This window comes from Pantherophis guttatus, chromosome 1 (assembly GCF_059756535.1).
Source record: "Pantherophis guttatus breed Tessera chromosome 1, ASM5975653v1, whole genome shotgun sequence".
Lineage (NCBI taxonomy): Eukaryota > Metazoa > Chordata > Lepidosauria > Squamata > Colubridae > Pantherophis > Pantherophis guttatus.
The window spans coordinates 217,268,970-217,289,050 of NC_142063.1; the positions used below are offsets into that span (position 1 = coordinate 217,268,970).

At 35.0% G+C, this 20,081-nt stretch overlaps 1 protein-coding gene across 17 annotated transcripts in view; it reads left to right on the top strand.

Annotated features, from left to right (window-relative positions):
- The window catches only part of MYT1L (myelin transcription factor 1 like), a 281,172-nt gene that overhangs the window by 193,300 nt on the left and 67,791 nt on the right, over positions 1–20,081 (top strand). For 13 of the 17 annotated variants that reach the window (XR_015731327.1, XR_015731328.1, XM_034432005.3 and 10 more), the window contains one exon: positions 14,048–15,019. Coding sequence is in view for 15 of the 17 variants with exons in the window: in XM_034432005.3 (XP_034287896.1) it covers positions 14,048–15,019 (972 nt within the window). In the remaining 2 variants the exon portion in view is untranslated. The remainder of the gene's footprint in view (positions 1–14,047; positions 15,020–20,081) is intronic. The other 4 variants (XM_034432014.3, XM_060689273.2, XM_034432019.3 and 1 more) reach the window with 1 other exon arrangement.

The following is a 20,081-nucleotide window of genomic DNA, read 5'->3' on the forward strand; positions in this document are numbered from 1 at the left end:
TTGGCTCCAACCCTCAGCAGCACCACAGATGATGGCTCAGTACATGCTCCTGCATTCCCATGATATCTTGTCAAAGAAATTTGGAGGGAACCAGGATCAATTCTCAACATTCACCGTTCAATATGAAATGTTTATGGCATGCAAGCTGGTGGAGTTTCCACTGATTGCACCAAAGTGACTTTTGTGCTGAGTTTGCTGAAGGAAGCAGTAGGTAAGTGGGCAAAACCATGAATTGAAGGAAACAATCCAGTGCTGGACAACTATCAGGACTTCATGTATAAACTTAAAGGACACTTCGAGGATGTCATCAGAGAATCACTGCTAGTCGAGGGATCTGGAAGCTCAAACAGGATGGAGCAGAGAAAAGTCATATATTTCATGCTTTAAATTGTTTGCTGGCGGTATAGGGTGGAATGATTAACCAGTTCAAAGAAGGGCTGACCAAGGACCTAAGAGATGCTCTAGTAAGACAAGGCACCTCAAATACCCCAGAAGGTATTGGCTGCACTCCCCCACCCTCCGAACCCTGAAAGGGGGCTCACCACCATTTGAAGAGAATCTGTCAGCTGATAGCAGGCACGCTTACTTAATTTTGTTATTGTTAACCTTAGTTCCCAGCAAGATGGTAGAATTCTCTGACCTTGTAGAATATGGAGCAACCACTAATTTCATAGACATAAAAAGTATAGAAACTAAAATTGCTTATTCAAGCTCCAGAAAGCCCAATGAAGTCAAGATAATTGATGGACAACCACTAAGAGCAGGGTTGATTCTGCAGCACATTGGCTCCTTTGCAGTTGACAATCCAAGATCACATTGAGTTCATAACATGGTATGTAACTTCCTCCTTGCAAGTACCTATCAATTTGGGAATAACGTGGCTTCAGCTGCATGATCCAGGTATAATTGGATGCAAGGGATGATCTCATTCCCCATTCCTAAATGCCAGCAACATCACTTACAAGCAGTGAAAGCTTACCTCGCCCACTCCAATGCAGAATGTGGGAGAATCATTACTGCCAGAAAAATATGCATATTTTGCAGATGTGTTTGGAGAGGAAGAGGCAGCTGAGTTACCTTGCTGCCCACTGGGTATGTAATTGCACCATCAATTTTAAACCAGAATCCAAATCCCAGGAAAGAGACAGTATCCTATGTCTATCCATTAGTTAGTCAGTTTCATTAATGTTTGGAAATCAACATCAAAAAAGGAATCTTCACACTTCCAACTCAACAACCACATTTTTTGTCCTTCCAAAACAAGGCGAAGCAGCAGCCACTCTGAAAAGAAAGGAGGGAGTCCCCATGCACAGAGTTGATGACTACAAAGACCTGAAAAGAACGGCATTTAGAGATGACTATCCAATCCCACTAATCTCAGATCTATTAGCTGGCTAAAAAAGGTACATATCTTTATAAAATTAGACTTGAGAAGTGCTTGCGATCTAATCGCAATGAAGGAAGGACACAAGTATTTAACAGCCTTCAGTACAAGACATGGCAATACACAGTGATGCCTTTTGGCTTGGTTAAATGTGAAGCTAGGGACTTATTGGTTTATTAACAACTTATTTTCAGAAATTCTAGACCAGTATGTGGTGGTTATACTTAGATGACATATCAGTTTATTCTGAACATCCTTTTCCTTGCATGTAACCATGTCAGAAATGTATTGCAAAAATTACAGTACAATAAGGTCTTGTCCAACTAGAAAAGTGTGCATCAGACCTTAGACAATTTGGGCTACAGAATCTCTACAAAATCCCATCTGGCAACAATGCTCCAGACATGCAACTTTGAGTCACACCATAATCAGATCAACATGAAAATCTGGAAGGAGCAAGAAGACAGGCTGTTGATCTGTTTGACTAGATTAGGGCACAGCAACAGCAGGATGCACATGCCAAGACACGAGTGGATTACTTCTAAGAGAGACCAAAAAGGTACTGTTGTGCCTTTCACAGTGAAGGTATAGCTAAAGTACCTGAAGGTACTGTGCCATGACAACAAAACAGCAGAACATGGAGGGTATTTAAAACCTAACATCAACTTTTTGTAGCCTCATGTCTGGGCCAACATAAAGAAATTTCCTCTTGTCATATCAGTCATAGAGGAAAAAAACATCCCTGGTAATCTGGCTAGGTTATTGCAGCTGCAAAAACCCCTTCACAGCCCCAGGACACTGCTTCTCTAGATTTTATCACTGATTTTGCCCCAAGTCAGGGATATACTAATTCACTTGTAGTGGTGAATTTATTTACTAAAGTGGCTCATTTTATTCCTTGCAAGGATCCCTCAGTGGCCTAGGAAACAGCTCAACTCTTTGCAACATGTCTTTAGATATAATGGAATCAATCATGATATAGAGGTATAGAAATCAATCATATGATCTCAGACAGAGGAAGCCAGTTCACTTCCAAATTTTTGAAATCCTTTGTGCAATTATTATTAAAATTAATTCATCTTCCTCACATCATCCAGAGACCAATGGAGAATCTGAGAAGATTAACCAACTGTTATAAGCAATATTTGTAATACTATATTTCATACTAGCAAGACAACTGGACTGATTTCATGCCTCTCGCTGAATTTATTTACAATAATGCAATACACTCCTCATTGGTATGTCCCCATTCCATGCAATTTACAGATTCTACCTACGGGTCTTACCAACAACCAGGCAAGAAAGCACAATTCCATGTGCCTCAAACTTACTACACAAGAGTCAAGCAGCCCAAAGTCTATTATAGGAACAACTGAAATTGCCAAAGGCTACGTAGAAAAAGAAAAAAAGTAGGTGCATGCAAACAAGAGGGAAGTAGACTTGCAGAAGAGGAATTGGTGTGGCTTTCTGCAAAATTTCTGACTTCCACAAAACCTTCCAAGAAACTAGACCTGAAATCTGGTTCAGCACTTGGTTGTGTTTTCTGTCGGGTCTACCTGGTAAGGCTGATAGCTTTATTGATTCTCTTCTATCCATTAATAACTAGGCAGGATGGAAGGCACTGACAAAATCATACTTTGGCCTTCCCGAAAGCTAAGTAATAAATTATTTATTCCAGCAGAAGAAGAAAAGGTCAGAGATATACATTAGGACTGTGAGGTTCCGAACCACCTTATTGTTCTAGCTTAGCATAAACCTGTTGTTATAATCTCTTTAGGGGATGCTCAACATGAATAGTGAATAAGAAGTTGTAGTTCATGGCTGCCTGAAATAATCTCATATTTGAAAACTTTATGCCAGTGAGTGACACAATCAAATTTGCACAAATGCAAACAACTGTTGACAGAATTTGGTTACTCTCATTGCATGAATCATAATAATTACACATTCATTGTTTAGACATTTACAATTAAACTTTTTTGAGTCCAAACAAACTATTTAATTTAGCTCAAGTGGGCTTGAGGTTTATTCAGTGTCTGGTATAGAGGGTAATCCTGATACAGTGCAAACTGAAAGACAATTCATAATTGTCATAATCATAATTATCACTAAGTAAGAACTCAAATAGAAGAAATGGAGTATATCTGAAATATTTTTAATCAATAGGCATAGGAACTCTGTTCAAAGTTAGAAACGTGAGATACTCCACTCTTCTTTTAGTGAATACGTTTGTCTAGTACATCTTAGTTGCATCTGAGAAAATATCACTAGGCCAATCCTCCCAAACTGATACCCTTGACTCTTTTATGCAATGTGAATATTTGTATATACCCAGTATGGAAATTCTATGTGTTGCAATCCATATTAGTATCAGCTGGGAAAAAAATTGCATGAGACCTATGTTTGTTTTTAAATTGTGTGAAGCAGACAGCTATATTTACATGAATATACATAGATATTAATAGCCAGAAACAAAAATGGCTACTGTACATGATATAATATATAATATATCAATACATTGGGATATCTGTGCAGTTTCCTTTGTTATTTCTCCTCATAATGGATTCTGGTTTTTCTTTTACAATGACAGATTTTTATATAAAAAAAGTTTGCTTGAAATTAATAATTCAGGCCATAATTGTAAGCATCATCTGCCAAAACCAGAATTAGCTAGGCAAGACGGTCACCTTTTACCACAGCAGTTAGGAAAAGACTGAAAAGCCCATTATAAGTAAGCAGCCATTTTAAGGATAAAAAGTAGCAATTAGTGGGGACTGTTGTAAAGGTCAGGGGCCTCTAGCTGACTGTGGTTCTTTGTTATTAACATATTTCAGGTTTAGTAGGCATGTCTTGGCTGTAAAGGGATTTTATTCATATTAGCCTGAATACAGAACCATTTCCCATTTTCATTGATGTTGCAGAAAATCTCAGATTTGAAACTGATAGGATGATATTATCTACTACCAATCTTTTCTAGCACGGTGGGAAAGAGGCAAAGCCTGAAAGATAGTAAGGCACAATGAAGAATAAATAGGAGAGAAGCCTAAAAGTAACTCTTAACATTTAGGAGGCCTTTCAGATAATATTTGATTGGTTAAAGGCTTGCTAAGTTTTAAGAGGCTACTTAATTTGTCTCTTCATCAAAACAAAATCTGTGACCATAAGAGTGGAATTTTTTGATACAGCTTTCCAGTCTCCACTTATTACGCCCTGCTGCCTATGAAACCTCATTTCTGTAAATTAGATTTTCAAATCTTAGTATATTTAGATTAAACCATTCCATAACAGGAAATATAAAACACAAATTACCTGCTGCTGATAATGTATTATTTTAAACTGACATAAACCTTTGTATGCAAAGCATTTTAGGCTTCACTTAAAAACTGTAGCTCACTCCCTTCCACCTCCACTTATAGCGAGTTTAATAAGATGGGGAAATGCTGGGAATGGCTGAAGTGTTTATCTGTTAGTGTCACAGAAGAAAGCAATAGAAAGAATAAATAGCAAATACATCATTCAGCAGTGCCTGACAAAGATTGCTTTATTGCCGTGTGCTAGCTGAGATGGGTAAATCTATTGATAGCGTTGTTCTTCACTTCTCCAACTTCAAATCCATTATATCCTGTTTTCATGTATATAAAATTTTGTTTTAAAAATGGCATGTTTTTTTAGATGCTTTTCTCCCAACTGAAGCTATTTTGCACATCACTTTTGAGTTAAGTACAGATATAAAATGGTGTTCTAGATTGCATATAAATTTAAAAGGTGCAAATTAAAATGAAAAAGTGAAAGGATTGCAGGGGTTACACACTTAAAGCCACTTTTTATAACCATATGGAACTCACCATTACTGACCAAATTAAAAAGATAACATAGGAGATAAAAATGAGGATTATGAGTTCAGTAGCAAAACACAGGGTGTAATTCAGATCACATCTGAATTAGAATACTTTTTATTATAAACTAGGAGGCCAAGGTTAGCAATCTTTCCATTATGAAAATTCATGCTTAGTCTTTAGCAAACAATGTATCAGTGACATATAGAAGGCAGAGTGATGCATTGTCAGTAGAGAATTTAAAAGCCAAACTGACTTATCAGTCCTTTGGCAACTTGGGGACAAAGGGTATCTGCTAAGAACTTCTTACCTGCTTAAGATGACAAGGAGGTTATCTGGAGGGTCAGAAGTGAGTATGGAGTCAAGTTACTGCCGCTGGTATGCCAGTCAACTATTTGGGAATAAATGGTGCAGGACAGCAATGGAGATAAATCAGGGTAGACTGGTGGTGGTATGGTTGGACCAGCCTGAATCCTCCTCCTCCTCCCTCTAGTCAGCTCTGGATATTTTACTTATTATTTATTTATTTCCAAAAATTACATGGCCACCTGACTCTTGGTGACTCCAGGTGGCTTTCAAAAATAAAGTATTAAATACACTAGGTATTTGCAGTTCACTACTGCACTGAATCATATCAAGGTAGAAGAGAATTGCAAACTTTTGTTTGGGGAAATGAGTTCTGTTTCAATAGTTACAGCATTTGAGGGAAGAATAATTTCCTTCAACATAGTCATGATTCAGAACAGAAGTCACAGTGAATGCCAATGGCTCATCCTGTGCTTTTTACCTTACTGCACAGAACATTTTCAGAGCAGCTCTGTGTATTTCTTGGCCATGGCTGGCACTGGCACAGAGACTAAATTCTTAGAATGAGTTGTTTGCATATATTATCTATCCCCACCCCCAGGGATGAGATTTGGATATTATGCTGTCATTGACACATCTAAAATATTGATATTTTTGATAAATAATGATTTCATTAAAATTACTCATACTATGAGTTTGATTTTCTAAAGGGCAATTATCTATTGTGTATTTGTTCCAAATTGTAGGAAGCTGCCCTACATTTACAAATGTGGATATTTTAGGACTATTTCATATATCAAATGAATAAACCAACTGTGATATCAAAGCATTTATCAATATTTTAGTGCAAGACTATCAAAATATATGGTGTGCCTTAGCTCATGAATTTTGTAAGTACTAAGACAGATTTTAGAAATATGGTCAACTTTATTGCTATGATTGTGGTGTTGCTGTTAACAAATAACTTTGCTTCATTCTAGCTTTCAAATTTTAGACATTTCCTTAAGTTGTTTCTGCTAATCATGCTCTTTTTCAACAATTCTAACTAAGTAAAGATGAGAGTGAGAAAAGACTTTGTAATCTATACGTTTAAGATAATCGTGCAAAAATGAGACTAATAATAACAAATATTAGTAGATGTTGCTATATGTCACCTTGTTAAGGAATACTAAAATTGATTGGCCACTTATATTTAAATAACTTCAATCAAGTTCTATTTCAGGCTCTGGGGCAACTTCCAAATGAATCATTAGACTCTGAAAGTAAAAGTCTTTTTTAATATTTTGATTTTAGTATCTAGAATCTGGTGCAGAAAATCAAATTATTTGTTCACCTTTTTCTGAGGCTAAGACCAAATTTTAGCTTTCATCACCCACCTCTCACCCCATGATATAATCAGGAGCATAAGGGGATTCGTATAGAATTTCCTTCTATACTACTTCAAACTATAATACTTCAATATTTCTTCTATAATACTTCAGGCCATTCAGAGTTACTATGATGGGCAGCCTATAAATTTTATAAATAAATACATACACAGATACATACATGTTCCTGGGTACAAACAAATCTGGGCAATGTCTTTAATGGGAGATTTTCCTATTAAATTAGAAAAACTAATTTCTACATGTTCATAATTATTTTTACTAATAACATACCCTATGTGCAAAGAATAATTTTACATATGGTTGTTTAAGTTGTGCTAAAGTATGAATGAATGTACAATTCAGTTACATTTGTTGAGGTGCAATGTCCCTAATAACTGTACATTCCTGTCTGGCGTGTCTACCATATAATGCCTTCATTATATTAATTAATGGAATATTGTCAATTTACAGATGGTAAGATTGAAAGAAAACAATAACAATAAGTAATAGTAATACAAAAAGCAGAATAAATCTTTAAAATGAATATTAGTGCTGGTGGTTCAATAGTCAGTCTCCAAGCAGCCAGATTTTTAGCACTTTCTCACAAGCCATGAAATTGAGGGCCATCCTCATCTCAAGGAACAATTATTCCATTGGAGGGAAGACCTTATAGAGAATGCACATTGTTGGAATTACTTCTTCCATTCCCCCTTTAGCCGGCACTCTTACTACATAGTGAATCTCAACCTTAAAGAGACATTCTCTTAAAAGCCCAGAGCCAAAAAGGGCTTCAAAGGAGGGAACTAACACATAGAATTGCCCTTGGGAACAGAGTAATTAGTGGAGCTCCTGTAGCAGTGGTATGATATAGGAGGAGCATGAAAGCTGCTCCATTTTGTTCTTGCTGACATTTCTAGGAAATCTTCACATGCAGTGAAGTGAAGAAAAGTGAATTTCAGTAATCTAACTGAGATATAGCAATGGCAACACTGACCATCTTCAATATGTTCTGCTCCATATCAGATTGCTGGGCAAAGATTCTCCAGTTCTACTTTCACTTGTTCTTTTAGCAAGATTTGTGAGTCTATAGGGATCCTCAGATTGCAAGTTTGCTCTTTCTGAAGGAAGGCAGTCCCACTAAGAATTGTTGGAAGAAATGTCCATCTGGGTTCAGTTCCAAGTGGGGAGAAAGACTCTGGAAACATGGAAGCTGTTTGGAAAGATGGTTTAATGATGGACAGGACCACATGGTTTGAGGTCCTGGGCAATCGAGCACATGGGAGGGAGGGAGAGGGAGGGAGGGAGGGAGGGAGGGAGGGAGGGAGAGAGAGAGAGAGAGAGAGAGAGAGAGAGAGAGAGAGAGAGAGAGAGAGAGAGAGAGAGAGATATTTATACCCTCTCTTGGGCCCTGCCTTGGAGTTTCCTGTTCCTGTGTAAAAAATGTATTCTGATTGGTTGTCAGACTCCCATGGGGCCATGCAGGGGTACGTTTGTAGGTTGTCTTGAGTCCCAGGCTTGGTTGAATCTTGTTGGGTGATGTAATGAAGGGGCTATTAACAAAGGTGTGGGCTGTTTTCCAAGAGCATGTTTCTCCTTTTCTCATCCATAATATTCTGCCTTTTTAATATTTCCTAGAATATTTCATTCTTCTAGGAAAGGGGTGGTGCTAACTTCCTACGGAATCAAAGTTGACACAATCTTTGAATCTGTAGATTTCCAAATTAACAACCTCTTCATCTTGCTGGAGTTGAGTCTGATCTTGTTTATCCCGACTGAAATCCCTTTAGCTCCAACACTAGATCAAAATTTTTGCCATGCGTCTAAGTGGGCCTAGTGTGGCTTCTCCCAATGTCTTTGTGTAGTTGTTGAACCAGATAAGAGAGATGACCAAGATCTGAAGTTCCCAATAATGAAGTGGCCTGACTTTTCCCACCCTCAACTCATAAGTGTTCCCGCCCACTCAGGTAGAACAAAAACTACTGTAAAATGGTGTCTCCAAATCACAAGACTCTCAGCAAGTCCAGAATGATAGCATGGTAGGTGCATCAAATCAAATCACAATTTATTTAATCATTTATCAGAAGTATGTATAAAAAATCAATCAGCAAAAGTTATGATAAAATTTAAATATTCAGTAGAAAAATGTGTAGTTGTTTGTCCTTTAACATGGAAGCAATCAATCAGAACTTTATTACTTTCAGAGTTTTCCAACAGTGATTATGATTGATATTTTGCTACTTTTATGAGGTTTCCAAGAATTTATTAGAAAAATGTAGTCTCTTCCATAGAACGTTTGGAACATACACAGTGAGGGGGTAGTTATTAATTCAGAGCACAATGAACTGAACAATAGACAGCTAAGTAAAAGTTACTATGTTGGTTCAATAGCACCTTTCATATAGAGATAGATTAGATCCTGGGATGAAAATTATTATACCTCCATTCTAGAACCCCCACTAGTAAAGGCATTAAATCTGGAAAGAATAATCATGGGTTTATCCAGATAACAAATGTCCAGACTAAGAGATAGGACTGAATGCCCCACACAAAGATTAATGGAGAAAGATTAAATTATCTTTAAAAATAATTATATACTGCTTTTCATTGATGCAGTAGTTAAAATAGATTGAAAAAGTAGTTATACTGAGGCTCTGCAGCATTTTGGATTTGAAGGTAAAATTATTCTAGCATTTGTCTGCAACTTCTTAATGTAAGCATGGTTTTTCCTACTTTCATGTTGTTGCCAAATCCCCCCCCCCCCGCAATAGATATGTCCATAGTTTTCAACCACTTGGATGTTTTATACTCTACTTTATACAGTATTTTAGAGGGTCTTGTCCTGAGGAATAGAGGTACAATAACCATTTGTGCAGATCTACCTTTTAAATACAGCTTATTCTGGAAACGTTAGTATGCGTTAATGATGACTTTCTTATCCTGAAACATTTCCTCTGCTTACTTCTGCTATTAAAGGCCATTTGCATTTATCTACTTAGCAGGAAAAGAAAAATATTAAAAGTGGAGGAAAAATATATGTTTTACGCAAAAAACAAAAAAGGGTGGGGTCAGAGAAAAAAAATAAGATACTGTAAATCTTTTGAAAAAGGTAGATTTCTAAATCTGTCAGACAAACTGCTTCTCTCTGTACGCTTAAAGCAGCCAATTTTCTCCAGCTCCATGACTTCTTCACAAGCTATTCTCAAAGGTTTTATGCATGCATGTGCATGCATAGCTGCTTTGCTTTGCATATTCATTCATTTATTCACTCATTCGTGCATGCACTGATTCATAAATTCCTTCAGTTTCTATAGCTGCCCATCTCAGTGTCTAAGGGACTCTGGGCAGCTTACAATTCTAAAACTATAAAACAAGACAGTTAAAAATAGTAGAAACATCTAAAAATAAATACATACAGCAGCCTACTAACAGTAAAGCCAAGAAATGGGGCCCTTAACACATACAAAGCCCCAGGCTCAGTTACGCAGCCAAGTTTTAAACACACACACACAATTTAAACAGGTGTTTCTAAAGTACTTTAAAGTAAGTGGAATAATTTTATATGAATACCATCACATCTAGAGTGGACTCCATAATGCCATCAAACCTAGAATGACTTCATCTATTTTCAATATACAAATGAAAATGAAGTATATCTGTATGAATATTTGTAAGATGCAGTTAAATCGATATATAACATAAGATAGCGAACTATTTCTATAATGGAACACAATCCTAGTTTATTCTGTTCTCCAGGTCTGCCATACAGATCAGTTGCTATAAGAATGGAGAGAATTTTTTTTCTTTCTCTTTCCTGTCCTATCTCTTCCTTCTCTTACTTAAAAGGTAATTATTAGTTAGAGAGTAGTTATTAAAATGAACTTGAGGTTAAACTTTCACTCAGGTGGCGAGTATTTATGGCCTTCCAGGTATTACTATCCATCAAGTATCAGCATCTTTAATGCCACTGGTCAAGTGGCAATAAGAATTATCTGGAGAGCCACATTGCTTAGTTCATATCAGGCTTGCTTTTACTTGCACAAGTACAATAGTTTAAATGTGTGGATCACTGTCATATAGAAGTGATAGTGTTCACTCATCTTTGAAAAGGAGGGAAAAAAGAAGAAATATTTTCAGACAAGATGCTGTGCAATTCTTAAAGCTAGATGGAAACTGCAGCTTCAGATCAACTTCTATAAGTTGTTTGGCTTCATTTTATACTAACTCACACCCTTGTAATTGTTTCTGAAGTTTTTGTAACTTTATTCAACTTCTAGTATACCTGTAGTCCTTGACTTAGGACCACGATTGAGCCCAAAATTTCTGTTGTTAAGTGAGACATTTGTTAAGTGAGATTTGCCCCATTTTATGACATTTTTGCCACAGTTATTAATCACTGAAGGTGTTAAGTTAGCAATCCAGCTGTTAAGTGAATCTGGCTTTCTGACTTTGCTTGTCAAAAAATTGGAAAAAGTGATCACATGACCCCAGGACACAGCAACCATCGTAAATATGAACCAGTTGCCAATCATATGAATTTTGATCACATGACCCAGGGGAATGCTGCAAAGATTGTAACTGAAAAATGATCGTAAGTCACTTTATTCAGTGCCATTGTAACTTTGAAGAGTCATTAAATGAACTGTTGTAAGTTGAGGACTACCTGTAGTAATGAGAGGAAATGTTCTGAACTGCCAATGCTTTTCATTATGTTTATTCTATAAATACAATTTCATATACAAGGTAGTCCTTATGACCGTAACTGAGTCTGGAATTATGTTCATAAATTATTGTGATCATACGTTGAGGCATTACATGACTAGACCCAATTTTTAAGGCATTTTTATAGCAGTGATTAAGTGAATGCCAAAGTCATTAAGCAAATCCATTTTATCAAATAATCACTTTTTGCCAGAAACTGAAAGCAAATCCCAGAAACTGGCAAAAATGTCAAAAATTATGTGTCCATTGGACACTACAAAAAGATGGAAAAGTGACCAAGATGCGATCACATGGCCGTGGGAATGTGCTTGTACAGCAATCATAACTTTGAAATCGAGTCATAAGTAGGTTTGGGGAGGTTTGCCATCACTTTGAATGGTTGCTAAGCAACCAGTCATAAGTGTATTTATTTTTGTTAACAAATTATACATATGCTGAGTATTTGATGTACTTATTGAATAATCTTGACATACCTCTCCCAAAGCACAAATACATTCAATTTTTTTTTACGGTTCTTATTGTATTCTTTGGTGAGTTGAAGATTTTTTTCTCCTCATGCACTATAAAAAGCAAATATATTGCAGGGTGAAGGACCTGTTTTGTTTTTGTCCCGTCTCCCCCCCACACCCCCATATTCTTCTTCTATTATCCCATTCTGTCCTTTTCAGGATCATAAGAACTTTAAGAGATTTTGTATTTAATCTTCTGCAAAGTAATTTGTACTGATATTCCTAACTAGCTCTCCTACTGGTACTAATCAGTGTAGTTCTATTCTTCTCTTGATTTACAGTAGCTAAGAATTTGGTTAAGGCCTTCATATCCTAGTGATCAGGGGTGGGTTTCAAAACCCGTCGTTATCGGTTTGCTCGTGGGTGCACGCACGTGACGCTTCTGCGTATGTCTCCTGTCTCCTGCCGCTACCAGTTCACCCGATCCGGGGCAAACCGGTAGCAGCCCATCACTGCTAGTGATGAATATCTTATTAAATTGTGAGACGATGAATTCATCTCCAAATACAAATAGATTAAAAAATGAATATGTATTAAGTGTCATCTGTTTTGTTAAAAAAGTTTTATAAGTGAGAGAACTTTTTAGTAAGTTTCAGCATATCTGGATTACAATAATTCAAGTTGTACAGAAAACTGTACATCTGTGCTGCTGTCTAAGGGACGTCTAGATTTTGCAGCATACTATTTTGGAATGTGTACTGTGTCTTATACATTTGGCTTTTTTTGGGAACTTGGTTAATGGGGCTCAACCACTCAATAACAGAATTACAATAAGCGTATGCATTTTGGGAAAGCTGGAGTCTTCCCATGTAGACATTAAGAATCAAGTTTGTACACCCAGTTCTGAATGTTGTCACAGAGTAGGAAGGAATGGTGAGCAATGTCTTTAGGTAGACCTAAACTGTTCTAAGTTTCTTAATCAAGAGTAAAATATATATGAGTATTTTTATACTGTAGTAACAATTATGGGTTGGTAAGCTTAAAAATATTTGAGAAAAGTACTTGTAATGGTCCTAAGACCATGATAGACTAAATCTCTTGGACCCTGCACACAAAACATCATGCAATAATGAAGTAAATGCTACTAATGGAAAAGGCAGTACTTCTTTTCATGATTCCACATACTGTATACCGGTACTTGATTGATTTAGTTATTTTCATGATTCCACATATATTTGATTAATTTAGTTATAAACTTTAAACCATTGTTTATAACATATGGGCATGTTTTCACATATTTGTGTTGTAAATATAAATATTGATATATGCAGTGAACTGCAAGATCCAATTTTTAATTGTTTAAAACACCTGTCAACTACATTTTTCACCCATTACCTCCAGGAAAATGTTATTGTTTTGCATAGAATGCATTGGGACTAGATTTAGAAGTAGAACAATTAATTTCAGTGGTTCTGACCTAAATATCTCTAAAATCTGGATCTAATCCAGCAAAATTAGTGTTCATGGTATAGGATTTTTTAAAAATCCATTTTGTTAATTTCTCTTCCATCTGTTCCATTAAACAAAATAGGATTTGGCTATTTAAACAATCCTTACAAGTAAAATGGTACAAATAATGTATTTATAGTAAAACTGTAAATAAGAGAGAAAGTGTATCTAACAGTTTACAAATTATTCTAGAGTATAATGGTAAATAATTTGTAAGAAATATACTTCCTATGACTAATACTAATACCACACTGAGAGAGCAGATCTAGTCTATGATTTAAAAAAATAGACTTGAAAATAGTCAATTTATTTAATTCTACTTTAAAATAATACTGTTTTAGGGCTTATAACTGCAGTAATCAAAAAAAATTGACAATTTGTGACTGTTCATAGTATTGTAGAAAAAGTTTCAATTGCAGCCATTTTTTCCTTTCCTTTTTCCCCATTTCTTTTACCTTTTCTTTTTCTTGTATGCAGAAGACCATCAAATGAATTGTCACAATACTCGAATGCAAGATACAGAAAAAGACGATAACAATAATGATGAATATGATAATTATGATGAACTGGTGGCCAAGTCATTGTTAAATCTTGGCAAAATTGCAGAGGATGCAGCATACAGAGCCAGGACAGAATCAGAAATGAATAGCAATACATCTAATAGCTTGGAAGATGATAGTGACAAAAATGAAAATATTGGCCGGAAGAATGAGCTGAGTTTAGACTTAGACAGTGACGTTGTTAGGGAAACTGTGGACTCACTGAAATTGTTAGCACAAGGACATGGTGTTGTGCTTTCAGAAAATGTTAATGATAGAAATTATGCAGACATGTCTCAGCAAGAAAATAGGAATATGAACTACGGGATGCTAGGGAAACCTGCAAACAATGGGCTTCCTGAAAAAATGGTGGAAGAAAGTGATGAGGAGGTATGTCTCAGCAGCTTGGAATGTTTGAGGAACCAATGTTTCGATTTGGCCCGCAAACTCAGTGAGACAAACCCACAGGAAAGAAATCAACAGCAAAACATGAATTCTCGTCAACATGTCCGGCAAGAAGATGACTTCCAAGGAAGGACACCTGATAGGAATTATTCTGATATGATGAATTTAATGAGGCTTGAAGAACAGTTGAGCCCGAGATCTAGAACTTTTTCTAGTTGTGCAAAAGAGGATGGATGTCATGAAAGAGATGATGACACCACTTCTATTACCTCAGATAGATCTGAAGAGGTGTTTGATATGACAAAAGGGAACTTAACACTACTTGAGAAAGCAATTGCTTTAGAAACGGAAAGAGCAAAAGCCATGAGGGAAAAAATGGCAATGGAAGCTGGACGGAGGGATAATATGAGATCCTATGAAGAACAGTCTCCAAGACAGCTTTCTGGAGATGAGAGGAAATCTAAATCCAGTGATGGCCATATCAAAAAGCCATATTATGGTAAAGGTAATATTTCTATCTAAAGTATGTTGTCTTATGATAAAATAGAGATAAATCTTAATGTCTGTTTGATGGTGTTGTTTGAAGTTTTAACAAATCTTTATAAAATTCAAACTAATATTATTTCTGTTTCTGTAAAAAAAAAACAATTTCAAGAGGAAAAAAAAGAAAATGATTATCCTGAAATGCAGACTAGAATAGAAGAGCAGGGAGATCTGGGGGGTGGAGTTAAACATGTCATCAGCTTAGAGTTCTTATGTTGCCACAAATTATCCAAGTCCAACTCCCCTTGAATTTTTTTTGACTCTTATCTAGCACCAATTTAGTGCTGATCACTAGTTAACTAGATTCTTGCGTACAGGCTTGAACAAATCTTCTGTGCTGCAACTTAACATATGATCCTGATCTTTTGTCCCTGACATTAATCTGAGTTAGTTGACTAGATTAATATCAGGTACAAAGCATCAGGACCATATGTTAAGTTGCAGCACAGAAGATTTATTCAAGCCTGAATGCAAAACTCTAGTCAACTAGCGGACAGTACTAAATTGGCACTAGATAAAGGTCAAAGAAATTCAAGAGGGGGCTGGACTTGGATCGTTTGTGGCAAAGACCTCTAAGTTGATGACACATTTAACCCTGCCCCCCTGTTTTAGCTGCTCTTCTCCTACTTCATATCAGTTATCTCATGAAAACAAAGAGGTGTGGAAATACCTTGTATGATTCACTTACATTTTGAGGCTGGGGGCAGGACAATCAAATCAGCCAACTGTAAAATTCAAGTATTTATAGACTTGACTATGGGGGACAACCTGATTTATAAAATTATCATCAGATGGTGGTTTTTAACACTTTCCTGCATAAAATATGGGATTTCTTGATAGAAATAGAACTGATAACATAAGATAGAAGTAATGACTGCACATTAATTATCTTAAATAGTAAGATAATGAAAGCCATTTGCCACAGAAGACATGCTGTGTCCTGGTCTGAGATCAATAGCAATTTCTTATAGGCATTCCACCTCACTAGTTTCATGCATTCATGGAAATAGTTAAATTACTACCTTTAGAAATAATTATGGCACAACATGCAAGAAAAAGTCTAAGCATAATTACTGTAAAGATTTTTATTCATTGGTATATAGTATATAAATATAAATATTTTTCCTGAATCCACATTCTTACAACCTGATTAATATCTCCAAAAGCTGCAGAGTACTTTTGATTTCCATTAACTTTAATAAAATTGGATGAAACGACATTATTAGAGGAATGTGTGATCAATACAGATGGATATAGATGATATTCTATTGTTCAAATCATAATATTAAACTGTTATGATGAGGCTTTTATATTATAAATAATAGAATTGTGACATAGGTTATGAGATTAAAACATTTCATAAATTCTGCAACAATTTTTTTCCTTAAGTAAAGTTTGTAAGACAAAAGCAAGGATTTAAAACTCTAAGACATATGCATTTCTAACCAGTATTGCATTGTACAGTATTGAAGTTACTATATTTGAACCAATTCTGTTTGTACATTTTCTGTACATGCAATTACCCTTGAGCACATACTTGCATGAGTAAGCACAATGTACTACACTGAAACTTTGAATAAAGGCAGCTTCATCTTGCATGATTTAAAAAAGTATTCATGAGAATTATCTAAGTTATAGGAACTGCTACTAATTTGATTCCTACATGTATCTGTCTTTGTAAATTCCGAAGGTTACCAGAAATGTTCCCGTCAGCAAACAATACAATCAACACACGCAACAAATGTTAAATTACATTAGTATTTGAAATATTTGAAATACATTTTCTTAAACATTAATTATTTGGATAAAATAAGGTCTAGTTGAGTTTTATTTTTTATTTAAAGTTTTATAAACAATTTATGAGTTTTACGTACATATTTTTTTTATAAATTATCTTAACTGGATCCAAAATAGCTTTACGAATTTTAAAGAAATTCTAAAGAAGAATAAGTATTGCATTTAATTGAGATCAAAAGCAGTACCTTGGTCTGAAATGGGAACTGTAGCAAATTTAATGTCTCATTTGATAGAAAAGTTACAGCTACTTTAAAAAGCTGCAAAGAGGTACTGTCAAGCACTTGTTTGGCTTTTGAACTAGAAGCATTGCATAATCCTTTAGCATTCCCTTTTCCTCCTAGATTTAAAAATAATGTATGAAAGTTATGTCCCAATGTCAATCACCATCAAGTATATATAAACCCTAAATCTGAAATCAAAAACCCTTGGATGAGATGATGTGCACAATAATTCTGTTATATTCCCAAACTCAGCTGAGATGGGTTTTTAAAATCAATGAGAAAGGATATCCTTTTTTGGTTTATATGTTCATTTCATGTTAGAACACTTCTGCACATCTTTTTGACTTTCATCTCAATGGTACAGATTTATATCAACTCTTTATACAATAGCAGTGTCTAGAAAAGCATATCAATAGATAGGAGGATGTCCCACTTTCCTTTCACTTGGTTCAGTGATTAGAGAAATTATATAATAATAATAATAATAATAATAATAATAATAATAATAATAGTAGTAGTAGTAGTAGTAGTAGTAGTAGTAGTAGTAGTAGTAGTAGTAATATTCAAAATAACCAAGGTATTTCCCTTACTCAATGTTTGGAGCAGAAAAATGCACTGGAAATGAAGTTCCATATAGGTCATATAAAAACATTTGTGCATTTATGGTTGGCTTATTAAATTAGTATTCACTATTGTGCAAATAACCTATGAGTATGATCTGAATTATAAAAATCTTATTCTAGGTATTTCAGCTCATTAACTGATACTATGTCAATAGTATTGATGGATGTTTGTGCATTTATTTCTAGTATTAATTCCAATTGTCTAAAGATTTACATTATTTATGCTATATGTTTCTTGTTAACTATTATCTTTCTTGTTGCCCTGGAATACTGTTACATGAAATAGCATGACCACAATATAAAATTAATATTGACTGGATTTATTTATTAATTTATTTTTAGACATGTCTCAAATATGTCTCGAAGAGCCATTTGTAAGACTGACATAAAATTTGTGGTATATAAATGCCATAGATAGCTCCCAAGGGATAAACTTGGAGCTACACACCAGTGGTATTTTATTCTCAACTTCTATAGACTTGTGGTTAGTGATTAGCTTCATCTTATCAAAGTCCTAGTTACTATTAATAGTCACTAAAACATTTGTTCATTTGCTGAGTTTAGGGGAATATTATTAATTATTCTGAGATGTATTATTTATATTACATGGTCCAAAGAGAAGATATATATTTGGTCTATTCGTAAGAATTCCTGTTTTATTAAAAATATTGCTAAAATATTTCGTTTGAAGCATCCCACACAATTTGTCCCACATAATTTGTGATCAAAGCAACTTTCCTACCATGTATTATGGGCTGCCAGCTGTTTGCTCACCTTCTTACTTTTTGCAGGTTTATTGATCTCCTAATAATGTGACTGAATATTTAATTAATATACTGTATTTTGTTAGAATGTTTTTGTCAGGCTTCTTTTGGCTGACAAGGCATATTACTGCAAAAATACATTTCCCAAGACACAAAGGCTCAGATAATTAGGTTTCTTTAGCAAATTTATGAAGTCATTACAAAATATTCCAGTGACTGATAGATATCAAATGTGAGCTCTGTTTATAACAACCAGTGTGCAAATTTCTTGCATCTCCTTTGATGAGAGGCAGATTTCCATCTGTTCCTCATTTCGGTAAATGTCCTGATCTACTATCAGGTTGTTTACTTTTAGATGAGAACTTTCATGGAGCGGAAGCACAGAGAGTATATACAACCGCATGATGGCTGTTTGGACTTATATGTGCACTAAATCCCAAGTCATGGTTAGTTACAGAGACCATGGATAAAAATGAACAGTGTAGTTTAGAACATGACCTTATTTTACCTCTGTGAGCTCACAATAAAATAGTACTCGACTATAAAGCAAAGATGATACGTTCTGCTCTCTCTATACAATACATTGGCTTTGTATAGTGTGTTAGTCTGCGACACAGGAATAATTAGAAATGATCCAATTGTGAAATATAATTTCTTGCTTTAATCTGTGTTTAAATATAAAAAGCAAATGTCTTAAATTTGTCAAAGTTCTTAGCTGTCATGCAAATAAGGTTTAATTGAATTGAGATTTAGGATATGTGAAAAAATGAGATTTTTTAAAAAAACTTTTAAACACTCTAATGTTAATCTACAGTAAATAAAATCACACAGCCAGGACTAAATATAGAGTGCTGATAACCTTTTTTTTCATTTGCTGTAAGCAGGGTAAATTTATTCAATGATCAAAGTTGACTTTTTAATTTGAATTTGAATCCTATGTGCGTTTGAATCTTATGTGCCATATTGCATGTATCTGTTTGAAAGCTGGCTACATATTAATCAAAATATTAGAGTTCCTGTACAAAACTAAAATTCAGAATGTATTACGTCTAAGCAGTTATCTTGAGATAATTTCCCTTATTGACTCTATGAATTATTTCAGAGGTGCTTACAATTGTCTAAAATTGGTGCAAAATCATGTTTTGAAAATTAAAAGTGTGAATTTGACAAATGTGTAAATCATCAGGGAAATGGGCATATGTTGCATATGCACCATAATTTTGTGAAATGCACCTGAAATAATAATCCTGTTATCTACTCAATATTTTATCAAAGAACGAAACCTTGATTTATTTACCTTGTTAGGATTCTTAGTTCTCTTTCAGTTGACTTCAGCCTCTGATTTGCATGGATATAATCATAGGACAAAAAAAGGAGTTGAAATACGTATTATTATTATTATTTTTGTAATTTGGATTGGGGAGATTATTTCTTTTATCCATGCACACTAGCACTTAGTCCTCTACACTAAAGTGCTTATCAGGGAAGAAGATTAGAAGAGTTCAGGATTTCTCTTTGAGGAGATTCAGAACCTCTTTCTTTCCCTTTTCTATCACTTGTTTTAAAACTGTGACTTAAGAATTCAAAGCAAAGTTCATTTTCCAGGCATTTGAAAATAT